This window comes from Camelina sativa, chromosome 16 (genome assembly GCF_000633955.1).
Source record: "Camelina sativa cultivar DH55 chromosome 16, Cs, whole genome shotgun sequence".
NCBI classification, from domain to species: domain Eukaryota; kingdom Viridiplantae; phylum Streptophyta; class Magnoliopsida; order Brassicales; family Brassicaceae; genus Camelina; species Camelina sativa.
Window position 1 is genome coordinate 18,922,759 of NC_025700.1, and position 12,138 is coordinate 18,934,896.

Here is a 12,138-nt window from a genome sequence, read left to right on the forward strand (position 1 = left end):
CCCAACCTTTCTCGAATCCCATCTCCTTCAACCTATGAAAGTAAATTCTCAGTTAAATCCTTGTTCCGGTTCCTCATGGAAGATAAAGAAACCCGATATGTGTGTATAGTTTAATTTGAGCAGTTTTTTACCTGTGTGCAAAAGTTTCATAAGGCGTGTGTTTTGGGTAAGTCGAGACTACAATGACGGCAAGCATCAGAGATTTCTGGAGCTTTGCAGCCGTGCTGAGATCGTCACTTATCATGAGATTCTGCAGAGACAAAGCATTGTTAATGAGCTATAAGACTTTCAAGAAGACAAATGTAAATGGAAACAAGAAAATGATTCAAACATACCTCTCCGTGATGATTAAGGTGAAGCAAGTAGTTCAACAAAGGTTCTAGCCTATCGGATTTGCCTCCAAGCTTAGAAGATATAAACTTAGAGATGTAATCAGCTCCCTTTCCAATTGAAGAAGAAAGACTTAGCCGAGGAGTGGTGAAATCAATGGCTCCAAAGTCTATTTCCAATGCATTTTCATCTTTAGACCTATAAAATGTTTCATAAACGATTACACCAGATGATCAATATTGCTCTGGCTATTGCCAAAACGCCATTATATATGTAGATTGTTTACTAACCATGATTCATCGAAAACAGATTCCTTGAGCTTTAAGTAATCCGTAGCTGTGATTTCATCCACTGTTAAATCTCCAGAGTTGACCTTAACATATTCCCAGAAACCAGGATTTGGCCTTGCAGCTAATGCAACAAATGGTGGAACCACTGCCGCTTCCTGAGTTGTTAAAACAGAGAAAATTAAACCGTGATCTCGCATAAACACGCAACTAAACCATGTTCGATTGCAAAATGACAATGAAGATGTTCATTACCTGAGTACAAGTGAGAATGTAGCCAAACAGCCCCTCCAGGATCTTACTGCGTTCACGGCTATCTTCTATACATTTCTCTATCTCATTCATCAGATCCTCACGCTTCATAAGCTTCTTTCCTCCTCCAACAAAGCTACAACATTTTTTCCACACACAAACATATAACTAAGAAAACCAAATAGCATAAAAATGTAGCAAAAGAGTGTGATCTTGAAAGTTTAAATAACCTGGCAAAACATTTCTTCATATGGTACCGGCTTTGTTTCAGTGCATCAGGCATTTTGTCAGCGATTGAATCCGATCTCTGAAGCATAGCTGGAGATGAAGACGACATGTTTTTTTCTTTTAATTTTTTCTTTTACAGAAACAACGAAAAGATTCAGACTCTCCTCAATATTATTGAATGATTGAGAGATGAAGTAGTTTGATGAAACAGGGGTTTAATCACAACAATGTATATAAATAGATACCTTAAGGTAATAAAAAAATTAATATGCTGTGAAGGGGACAGGAGTAGAAAGAAGGAGAAGGATGGGGGAGAAGATTATTCGTTAGAAATAAAAGTTGGAAAAGCTAAGTGTGCAAGTAAACAAAAAGGAATATGCATGATTTTTCATTTGTCGACGCAAACAAAATCAGATTTTGTACCTTTTGCTTTTCTTGGGGGTTCATGTGAATTGTGAAACATAACATAAAAGGAATGGGAGGCAAAAAGAATCCTCCTTTGTGGCTCCTTTGATGGATGCTTTACTTTGTGGTCCCTGTTGTCTATGGACAAAGATCTACATCACCGTTATAATAAACGCATATTCTTTGATATGTAGTTTTAATTCTAATTAAATGATTGACCATTCTGATAAGTAGTGTAAAACTCTTCTAATCATTTATCATAATCATTCTTTAAGCCAAACCTTTTCTAACTAGCTTAAGATATACTACTAGTGTTTTGCAGTTCAAAAAAGTACATCATAATCACTGTTCTAACGTTTAAATCTACATTTTAGGAGGTCGAGACTATATTAAATCCATAATCTTTTTACTGATCAGCTAAAAAAATTAACAGTTTCTAGTTTAAACGCAGTCCAAACATGTTTACTATGAAGCATTTGTTGGGATTTTTGAGTTTATAAATACGTACCGGGATACAACGAACCGGGCGAGAAACATACCGGATACCGGACCGAGAATCAGTTAAGTAGCTACCTAGACCGGGTTATTCGTGTACCGATTTTAAACCGGTTAAGTCTCTTTCTTTTTTCTTTAGTTCCTCGGGGGCTCGGAGCTGTTCACTGGACTCACTCCAACGACGTGTCTCCGGTGAGCACAAGCAAGGGCACAAGCAAGACGACGGTGCTTGTAGCTATGGAGATCGAAGAGATAGAGACAGCGTAGAATCGATGCAAATCGGTTATAAGAACAATAGAGAAGCTTCCGATTTCAACTTCCATCACTGCTTCGTGCCGTCGCACTCTCCTTAAGCTCGCTTCCTCCGAGCTCTCCTTCCTCTCGTCTCTCTCTTCCTCCGATCCTTCTCTACAGCCTTCTAGGTTTCTCTGATTTTGATCATCTGTTTCTTTTATCACTCTCTCGTTCGCTCTGATTCTGACTTTTGTTTTTTTTTTCATCCGCAGTGTTAACATTGGCCACATTGAGTTAGTTGTACGGATTCTGCAGCTTCCGTCTATCACCGGCGTTTCACGCGTTTGCAAACCAATTTCTCTTCCGATTGGTGGGGTTCATGTTGATGTCGTATGTACTCTCGGAAAAGTTCCTGTGTGGATCATCGTCTCCGATAGAAACCCTAGGTATATCTCCTGGAGTGGAAACCGCCATGGAAACAAAGGTTTAAAGTCGAGAATCGAACAGATTCTCGCCGCTGCTAATTCGACAGCCGCGCTTAAACCTTCTTCGGTGATTCTCTTCTTCGCAAACGGTCTGCCTTCTTCAATTTACGAGAAATTGAAAGACGAATTTGGAGCTGGGTTAACGTCGTGCGGACTAGATCATATGAAGAAGCAGTTTCTGTTGAGATCAAGCTCATTGATCAATGTGATAATGATTCCCCTTTTACTGAACCTGAAGTTGTAGTTCAAGCAGAGGACGCAGAGCTAAGTCCAAAAGAAGATGATTTCTCTTATGTAATCTCCTCCATGAGATTTCTCGGTGAAGACTGCTTTATTAATTTCGACACTACAGCTCTTGTTGCTCTTGTTTCTGGAATCAGCAACGGGTGTGCAGAGAGAATAGTGGATACGCCTGAGATCGAATTAGAGGAAAAGTTTAAGGGAAATACCGTTTTTGTGATTGCTCAGGTACCCTCTTTATGAGGTATAGTCATCATTGTCTAATCAAAACATGAACTTTTGTGAAATTGACAACTTATATGCAGGCCAAGTCTGAAATTGAGAACCCTGTTCTAGTCAAAATGGGAACTGTATTATCAGGCAAGCGAGGGATAGTATGCGAGAGTGTTCTTTCAGAGTTCAAGGAGTTAGTATCCATGTACGCTGGACCGAATGAGAAACGCAGAGCTGAGCAGTTGTTGAAGAGCCTAATGTAATGCACACATTATGCTCTGTATCAACAGAGGATCTCAAAGTTCAATACTTTTTTTTCTACTCATAATGATTATGATTGAATGATGGATTGTGAGTGGTGTGACAGGGTGGTGAGTGACAATCCCACAGAGCGTGTGAAGAGCCTCCCAACGACGAGGAAGTTAGCAATGAAGAACAAGACTGTGTTTGGGACAGGTGATAGATGGGGAGCTCCAACGTTGACTGCAAACATGGCGTTTGTGAGAACTGTGGCTCAGTCAGGCATGTCTCTCTCCACTATCGACCATAGCCCTCGAGCTCTCACTGGTGATTAGTCTAGTTAGAGTTCACCTATTCTGTAGTTTTGTAAGTTCTGAAGAGCAAACCTTGTAGTACACTACTAGGTAAAACAAAACAAAAAGCTGAAGCTACAAGTTTGCGTTTGTCTGGTGTAAATTGTGTCCAAGCAATAATAATGAATATGGAGCAGAAAGAATCGAATTTTATTGCACTAAACAAACAAAATTACAACAACATACAGGGAAGAACACAGACAACAATTTCCCATATTTTTTCTGGAAACTAATCCAAATCCAATTTGGTAGTTTTTTTTCACACCCAGTGGAGAGCTTATATATTATTGACATTTGGAGAATCACCAGTGTGGTTGTAGAGCTTTACCATTTGTGTTTCTATGGAGGCCATTGGCTTTGTAACTCTATATGGTGATATGCATTCTATTCACTGATCTATCTTTGGTTGCCATTTATGTGATTTGAGGTGTTTTTAGTCCGTAGATTGTCTTCAGACCATGACGCATCGACAGAAGGAAGTTGGTACTCATCCGGTTTCAATGCCAAGGCAAAATCAGGAAGCGTTGGTGCTGTCTCCATGATCCTATAATTTGGCGTAAATGGACAACAAAAGGTTGAGCTTAAAATAGCATAGCAAAAGAAGAGAGAAAACTGGCAAAGCTTTAAACTGAAACTCACTTTTCATAAGAGTATAGATCACGACTTATCCTGACTTTACTTGAAGTTTCTTTCGGTATTTTCTCTGATAGATATTTCATTGTCCCGAAAAGCGGAGGAGTCCTGAAGAAATGTGGATAGATCTTAATGACTGATGGATAGATCGACAAAGGCGATCCATCGACAAAGTCAAAGAAGAAGGATTTACCTTGACGTGGGTGAAGAGGTGTTAAACGCCTCGCTTGCTTTCTTACTTTCTTTGAAACACTCATCTGCAGCCTGTAAAGCAGCAACCGCCATGCCATGTGATTTCTCTGTGTTTCCTTCATCAAGAATCAAACCGTGGTAGTAGTAAGCTGCAGCCTGGTATTACAAATACACAGAGATACCAAGTGTCTTAGTAAAAACAGAAGACAAAAATTGATGCATTGTACAGATAACAGAGTTTCTCTCACTCATTTATGTGAAAAGATCCAATGATCTGAGAAAGAGAGTGAAGGACGTCCAAACAGTACCTTAGCTTCAACATACTTCCACTTAACAAAGAGCCTATGCTTTTCGCCGCACCCATTTGCTAATGGAAGATTCATCAAGTTATCTTGTGCCTAATCAATGTCCATCAATAATAAGTGTTAGAGAGCTTTTATCGCAAGGAAAACATTTCAAATTTACGAATTAGAAAATACAAAAGAGAGTCTCTGTCAATTCTTCCATGAGCCTCAGAAAAGAGGAAAATAGTTACTAGCTCAAGAAAGGTTTCTACTTTCTTGTTGTTTTCTCTTTTTTAAGCATGTAAACGAGCAGTAGAGTATAAAGTTAGAAGCCACTTTCAAAGATATTTCTGATACAACTTATTAAGCAATTTTAGTCCCATTTTCCTCCTCAAACATAAGTGATCAGCAGGCGGCACAAGTTAGTGACACTTTTCTGATGGTGAAATATCTCCACTTTCTTCTTTTTGCTCTTTCGTTTTGTTTTTTGGTTTTTTTGTCCTATTAATCTAAAGTGGATGATACACACTACTCCCATTAAGACAACTCATCTTTCTAGCGTTTCAATTCATTATAAATAATAAAGTGATGACCAAAAAAGTTGTACAAGAAAACAAATTTGATAAGGTAAAGGATCACCTGCTGCCAATATTTCACCATTTCACATGAAAGTCTTCGTTTCACTGCAAGAGTGGCTTTTGCACTATCAATTGCCATCCCGAGTTGGATATCAACACCCTAAATCCGAAAAGTTAAACCATTAACAAAGGACTGCGAATTTCTGTCTATTAAAATACTCAAAAGTACCTATCTACATAGCTACTTCGAACCTAGGGAGAGTTTCTAATTAGTTGAACATGACGTTGATATTCACAAAATAAACTAGGAAGCACATGTAGCAAATCATAACAAGATAATATATCCTAACAAAAAGTGGTTATACCTGGCCTAATGCTTGCAAGCAAAGAGCCCGTAAAGCTCCTTCTGCCAAGTCAACTGGTAACCTTCTCCTGTAGAAAAGGCAAAGTAAAACAACCGTCGTGTCAGCAGATCAATCAGAATTATTAACATTTGAAAATTACAACTGGTTGACAGTAGAAACAATGTCCTATATGAACCTTAGCTCGGCTGAAAACTGAGGGAAAACATGCTTAACCGCACAGTCAAGGTATCCGGCTGCCTTTAAGAAAATATCAATTGAAGCTCGCCTGTTTTCTATAGAAAATGAAAAGAAAAAAAAAAGCATATCATAAACCTGAGGGACCATACCATTATATTTAAGTATTTAACAATAAGAAAGAAGATATCTAGGAAGAAACAAGCATATCACAAGCAATTTGCAGGTTTTACCTTCCGAAACTTTTGGATGATAACCATCACTGGAACCTTTGGGAAGAAGCAGTAAATTGGCTTGTGACATTTGTAGCATTGCCATTAGATGCAAAACCGACAATATTTCATACCAAACGTTTGACATAGCTGTTTCCTGGTAGATGTAAATAATATTGTCATTTACTCTCAACAACCTTCAATGTAAAAGTCTAAATTTTATAGTGAAGGAACGAAAAAAACAGCACAGTGAAAAGATAAACTGTTTTGATCACCGCACCTCTTCCTCATCCTCCTGATTAACCCAATTAAACGGTACTCTGAATTGTAGATGGCTACCTGAACATGAAACGAATGCGTGTGAGGATATCTGCAACCAAACCTATCTCGATTCTGTAGCACATAAATAGTATATTACCATCTTTAGTTAATCCTAAGAGAACAGGTAGATAATCTTCCAAAGCTTGATGGAGATCTGCGAGTGTTGAACCTCCTGCAAGAAACCATTCCGTTGACTTAGAAGGGAGAAAGCAGAGGAAAAAGAAACAGACAAGATACTCTTCCTTACCATGCTGTGTCTTCCTCCTAGTTCTTGTAATCGTTGGCCCTTCTTGATTAGCCATCACAACTATTCGTGTTCTTAAAGCTGTCAAGCGTTCCACTAGAGTCTTGGGCAATTGATCACCCAGTGACTGAGAAAACTCCACGTGCTTGGGTATCCTTAAACCAGGTACATAAACTGAAACGTCCCCGATGCTCGTTGGCTTCCTCCTGTTTCCACCAGTGTCCTTCGGCCTTGATGCAAAGCATCCCATTTCTAGAGCTTAACGAATCTACAATCCCAACACATGAAAACAGAAACAGAGATTAAACTTGAATCGAATCTTTTAACATCCCTCTAAGCACTAAGCAAATTTGATCTCTAAATGAATCCTACATGGAACATGGCACAGAGAGACGAAATTAATTAATGTTCCAACCAAAAACAACCAAACTCCTCTCTCGTCCACTAAAATTCATAAGATAAAAAGTTAAACTAGCTCACGAGCTATCTGCCATACTACAATCTTCATAATTCTACGTGACTACAACTCTCCAAGATTTTTTGAAAACTAATCTACTTTTAGAACCAAAGTCCAAGCAGAAACAAACAAACAAATGACACCATTAGATAGATAGACGTGGTTTTCAAAAACCGAAAACAAGCAAGAGTTTTGATTTTCTCACCTACCTTAGTGACGTTTATCAGAATTATTGGCTAAAAGACATATAACTCAAGTGATTGCTGCAAGAAGCAAAAAAAGAGAGAGAGAGAGAGAGAGAGAGAGAGACTTAATCAGCTTAAAGCATGAAAACTTTAAATGTTCTATTCACGATTTCTCTACTATAAACGAGATCCTGGACATAGGCCAACAAAACATATATTAGAAAACGATGATTTTTCAACTTGACATGTAAAAAAAATGAAGATTTTGAGTGAAGGGTCATCAAAGATAATGCTCAAATTGTAATGAACCTCGTTAACTGATTTAAACAAAAACTTGAAATTATGATAATACAAAACCCTTAAGCAACATTTTTAAACGAGAGTCTATCCAAAATTGAGTTTTCTAAAAGACTCGAATTGACTACTGAGAAGCAAACGAGAAACCTCAAAAACCCTAATTTGAGGGGGGAACAGGGTATGAATCCGAGAGTATTTGAATTTGCAAAAAGAAAAAAAAAATCGAAACTTTACCATAAAAAAATAATGCTTCTGCTTTTTTCCAATTGCGAAATGGGAACTGAGAGAGAAAGAGAGAGAGAGAGAGAGATGGTGTTTGATTCCAAAACCGCAATGGTATAAATCCTTGGTTCAAGCGTTAGACAATTAAAGAGGATGGGTCTGGCTGAGAGAGGAGAGGAGAGCAGAGGATGAAGAAAGAAAGAGTTGGAAAGGGCACAAATTTCAACTTTTTTTATGAGTCCATTAGTGTATCAGACACTTTTTGAAAAGTAATGGGAGAAATAGGCATTTTTTTTGTTAGAAATTTGAAAAATAGACAATTTTTTATGTTGTGAGATAGAATGTTTATGAGAGAATATAAAACAAAAACAAATAAAAAAGTTAATATACTCATGACTATGTGTCATATAAATAGAGTTTTATTTGTGATCCGAGAGGAAACCAAAGATAGAATATGACAAAAAAGAGAGAAAAATTCCAATATATCATATATATCTTCCAATAAGATTTTTTGTGTGTGTGGGATCCAATTTTGAGGTATTGTATCAAAAATTAATATTTCATGTTCCAATAAAATTGAAAAAATTCTCTCAAATAACATTTAATAATTTTTAAATATATTTAGCACCCTAAAAATTCTAAAAACATGGTCTAGTTTTAAAAATTTAATTTTAAAATTAAACCCTAAACTTTAGATACCAAAATCATACCCCTCAAAATTATACACTAAGGGTAAAATAAAGAACCCAAACCTAAAACTTTTGAAATAATTTTTAAATATTGTAATGTGTCAAATAATGCTATTTTGGTGTACCATTTAGGTTTGGTGTACCATCTAAGTTAAGTGTACAATATGTGTCTGGTGTACCATCTGAGTATAGTATACCATCTACGTCTGGTGTATCATCTGGGTCTAGTGTACGATGTGGCTATGGTGTACGGTGTACCATCACTCTAGTGTACGATATGAGTCTCGTGTACCATCTAGGTCTAGTATACCGTCTGAATCTGGTGTACCGTCTGAATCTGGTGTACCATATGGATCTGGTATACCATCTGAATCTGGTGAACCATCTGAATCTGGTATACTATCTAGGTTTGGTATATCATTTGGTTTGGGTTTGGTTTACCATTCAAGTTTAGGTTTGGTTTACCATTCAAGTTTGGTGTACCATCTGAGTTGGGTGTACCATTTAGGTTGGGTGTACTATTTAGGTTTGGTAAACCATACACTCTAAATACTAAACTCTACCCCTTCAAAACTATATCCTTAATATAAAATATAGAACTCAAACCTAAAAAAATCTAAAAATTAATTTAAAATATTGTAATATGTCAAATAATGCTATTTTGGTGTACAATTTAGGTTTGGGGTACCATCTGCGTTGGGGATGTACCAACTGAGTTTAGTATATCATCTGGGTTTAGTATACTATCTGAGTTGGGTGTACCATTTAGGTTGGGTGTACCATTTCGGTTTGGTATACCATCTGGGATTGGTGTACCATCCAATTAAAAAATTTCACAATTAAACCATACACTCTAAATACTAAACTCTACCCCTTCAAAACTATATCCTTAATATAAAATATAGAACCCAAACCTAAAAAAATCTAAAAATTAATTTAAAATATTGTAATATGTCAAATAATGCTATTTTGGTGTACTATTTAGGTTTGGTGTACCATCTGCGTTGTGGTGTACCATCTGCGTTGGGGATGTACTAACTGAGTTTAGTATATCATCTGGGTTTGGTGTAAATAAATAAAATTCTACATCCTTAAAAATCATTTTTCTGTGTTTGTGTTATTTTTAGAAAATAAAACTTTTGTAGTTTTCTGAAAAAAACTTAAAGCTTACCCCTATAGACTATACCCCAAATATAAAATTGGTATTTTTAAAATTAATATCAAAGTGTAGATTAATATTATAAACTAACCATTAAATTCTAAACACTAAACCCTATCCCTAAAGACTATATCCCAAATATAAAATTGTCAACCCAAACCTAACAAAATAAATTTTACATCTTTAAATATAACTTTTTTTGTGTTTGTCGTATTTTTGAAAAATAAAACTATTAAAACTTTTGTGTTTGTGTTATTTTTGGGAAAAATTTTTGTTGTTTTTTTGGAAAAAAACTTAAAATGTGGTATTTTTAAGATTAATATCAAAGTGTAAATTAATATTATAAATTAACCATTAAATCCTAAACACTAAACTCTACCCCTAAAGACTATACTCTAAATTTAAAATTGTAAACCCAAACCTAACAAAATAAATTCTACATCCTTAAAAACAATTTTTTGTGTGTTTAATATTTTTGAAAATAAAACTTATGTGGTTTTTTGGAAAAAATAATTAAAATGTGGTATTTTAGAAAAAAACTTAATTGTGGTATTTTGAGGAATTTCTATAATTATTTTGTATAAATTAATAACAAAATCAAATTAAAAAGTGAAAGAGGAAAAAAGGAAAAATAAAGAAAAAAGTATGATTGTACAAATACTACTAGAAGGTAACAAATTTGTTTTATTTTTATTTGTATATAATTTCACACAAAAAATGGTATAAAAACAAAAAAGAATATAAAAATATATTACTAGAGGTGAAGTGACCTTGGTGCAGTGGCCAAAGGTAAGTCCTTAATGCACAAGGCACCATCACACCCGGGATCGAGTCCCGGCTCTTACGAATGTAGGAATTTGGCTAATGGGCCGGCCAGTTGTGGCTCATAATGCAGAAATGTTGGAAAAAAAAAAAAAATATATTACTAGAGATTTCTCTAATAGAAATCTGTATTAGAGAATGAGAGAGAAAAGTGCATATTTCTCAAATATCTTAGAAAGTGCCTTCTTTCCTAATATTGTCTTTTTTTATTATGGAAGGCAAAGTTAATGCTCTTTCGACTTTTCGAGCTGCCTCTCTCCCTTCCCCTACCCGGTACGGTCCTCTCTTCAAAATTGTTGGTCTAATTAAATATGAAGACCTAATTATAATTTTAACCCCAAGAAATTTACTTCTAAATATTGGAAGCTCATGTTAATTACAGTATTTATTACGCCAATTTTTTATTTTGAAAACAGATTTACAGTATTTAGTATTTACAGTTTCTTAACATTTTGTTTCCCCTCAAACACAACATGTTATGCATAAAAAAATATTTATTACAAAAAAAAGAACAAAAAAAATATTTGAAGTATAAAATAAATGTGTATGGAGGATGTTGATGATATATGTCCACCATTATCAATACTTATCCTACACCACAACAACATGCATACGCATGGATATGGTTGGTTTTCCACAATTCTAAATTATTTTAAATCGGAAGACTAGCTCCTTCGCACCATCCTCTCTCTTAATCATACATAAAAAACTTTTTCTTATTAATATTTAAAATATATATGCAACAATTCTTGTATATATATGTAGGAATTAAGTGCCTCGTACGTTAAGCTTTGTATTTATTATGTTAAAACATCGGTACGTGTATTGGAAACACTACAAAAAAAACAAACGTTTTGCGAAGACAGCTCTCGCAAATTTGCGGTAGATTTGCAAGGGATTTACGAGAAAACCAAAAACTATAGCACATCTCTCGCAAATTTGCGAGGAACTCAGTTGTCGCAAATCCATCGCAAAATTGCGAGGGATTTACGACAAATTCGCTGGAAATGTCCCATCCCTCGCAAATCCATCGCAATATTGCGACGATTTTGCGAAAACATATTCCATAGCAAATTTGCTATGGAATTGCGAGTGAATTGCGAAAGCCATAGCAAATCCATTGCAAAGTTAGGATAATGATTTTTTATAAATATTACAAAACTTATTATAATTATTCTGAAATACATTTGAATGTGTTCATAAGGTGAATTTACTAACTTTGAACATTATTTTGATGGTTTTTACAAATTAGATATTCTAAGTTTGCAACATAATCGCAATTGATTTGCTAGACCCATAGCAATTTCGTCGCAAATCCATCGCTAATTACACAAAACATAGCAATTCCCTCGCAAATCAAAACCCTAAACCCTTAACCCTTAACTCTACACCCTAAAGACTAATTACATTATTATTAATGTTTACAAAGATGAATCCAAGACTTATAATCAAAGATAGCAGTGCAACACAAAATTCTTGGAGAATTGGACAATTTGGCAAATATTTGTCTCAATGTAATGAACATATATGTGATATAGTTTA

At 35.4% G+C, this 12,138-nt stretch overlaps 2 protein-coding genes and 1 pseudogene across 5 annotated transcripts in view; 1 reads left to right on the top strand and 2 right to left on the bottom strand.

Annotated features, from left to right (window-relative positions):
- Nucleotides 1–1,316, bottom strand: part of LOC104751189 (sucrose synthase 6-like) — a 5,825-nt gene extending 4,509 nt beyond the window's left edge. The window contains exons 1-6 of the mRNA XM_019237795.1: nucleotides 1,100–1,316; nucleotides 873–1,005; nucleotides 621–775; nucleotides 336–528; nucleotides 132–250; nucleotides 2–32 (exon numbers count right to left, since the gene is read on the bottom strand). Coding sequence (XP_019093340.1) covers nucleotides 2–32; nucleotides 132–250; nucleotides 336–528; nucleotides 621–775; nucleotides 873–1,005; nucleotides 1,100–1,206 — 738 coding nt within the window. The 5' untranslated portion in view covers nucleotides 1,207–1,316. The remainder of the gene's footprint in view (nucleotide 1; nucleotides 33–131; nucleotides 251–335; nucleotides 529–620; nucleotides 776–872; nucleotides 1,006–1,099) is intronic.
- LOC104751192 lies at nucleotides 2,048–3,768 on the top strand (annotated as a pseudogene).
- LOC104751191 lies at nucleotides 3,892–8,170 on the bottom strand. Of its 4 annotated transcripts, none has more exons than XM_010473097.2 (13): nucleotides 7,939–8,170; nucleotides 7,432–7,485; nucleotides 6,769–7,033; nucleotides 6,619–6,693; nucleotides 6,481–6,539; nucleotides 6,222–6,357; nucleotides 5,990–6,086; nucleotides 5,815–5,881; nucleotides 5,511–5,609; nucleotides 4,896–4,985; nucleotides 4,589–4,743; nucleotides 4,402–4,503; nucleotides 3,892–4,306 (listed from the first exon to the last, which is right to left on the bottom strand). In XM_010473097.2, the coding sequence occupies exons 3-13, from the start codon at nucleotides 7,013–7,015 to the stop codon at nucleotides 4,159–4,161; spliced, it is 1,275 nt and encodes a 424-aa protein (XP_010471399.1). In that variant the 5' UTR covers nucleotides 7,016–7,033; nucleotides 7,432–7,485; nucleotides 7,939–8,170; the 3' UTR covers nucleotides 3,892–4,158. The 4 variants fall into 4 exon arrangements, with proteins under 4 accessions (XP_010471399.1, XP_010471398.1, XP_010471397.1 ...); XM_010473096.2 differs by having other exon boundaries at nucleotides 7,428–7,485; XM_010473095.2 differs by lacking the exon at nucleotides 7,432–7,485.

Excerpts from the sequence above, each read along its gene's own strand:
- LOC104751191 (XM_010473095.2), bottom strand. The coding sequence starts at position 7,015 with ATGGGATGCTTTGCATCAAGGCCGAAGGACACTGGTGGAAACAGGAGG. Across the intron at positions 5,882-5,989 it reads CAGTTTTCAGCCGAGCTAAG|GAGAAGGTTACCAGTTGACT; the intron begins GTTCATATAGGA and ends CCTTTTCTACAG. Across the intron at positions 5,610-5,814 it reads GCTTGCAAGCATTAGGCCAG|GGTGTTGATATCCAACTCGG; the intron begins GTATAACCACTT and ends TTTCGGATTTAG.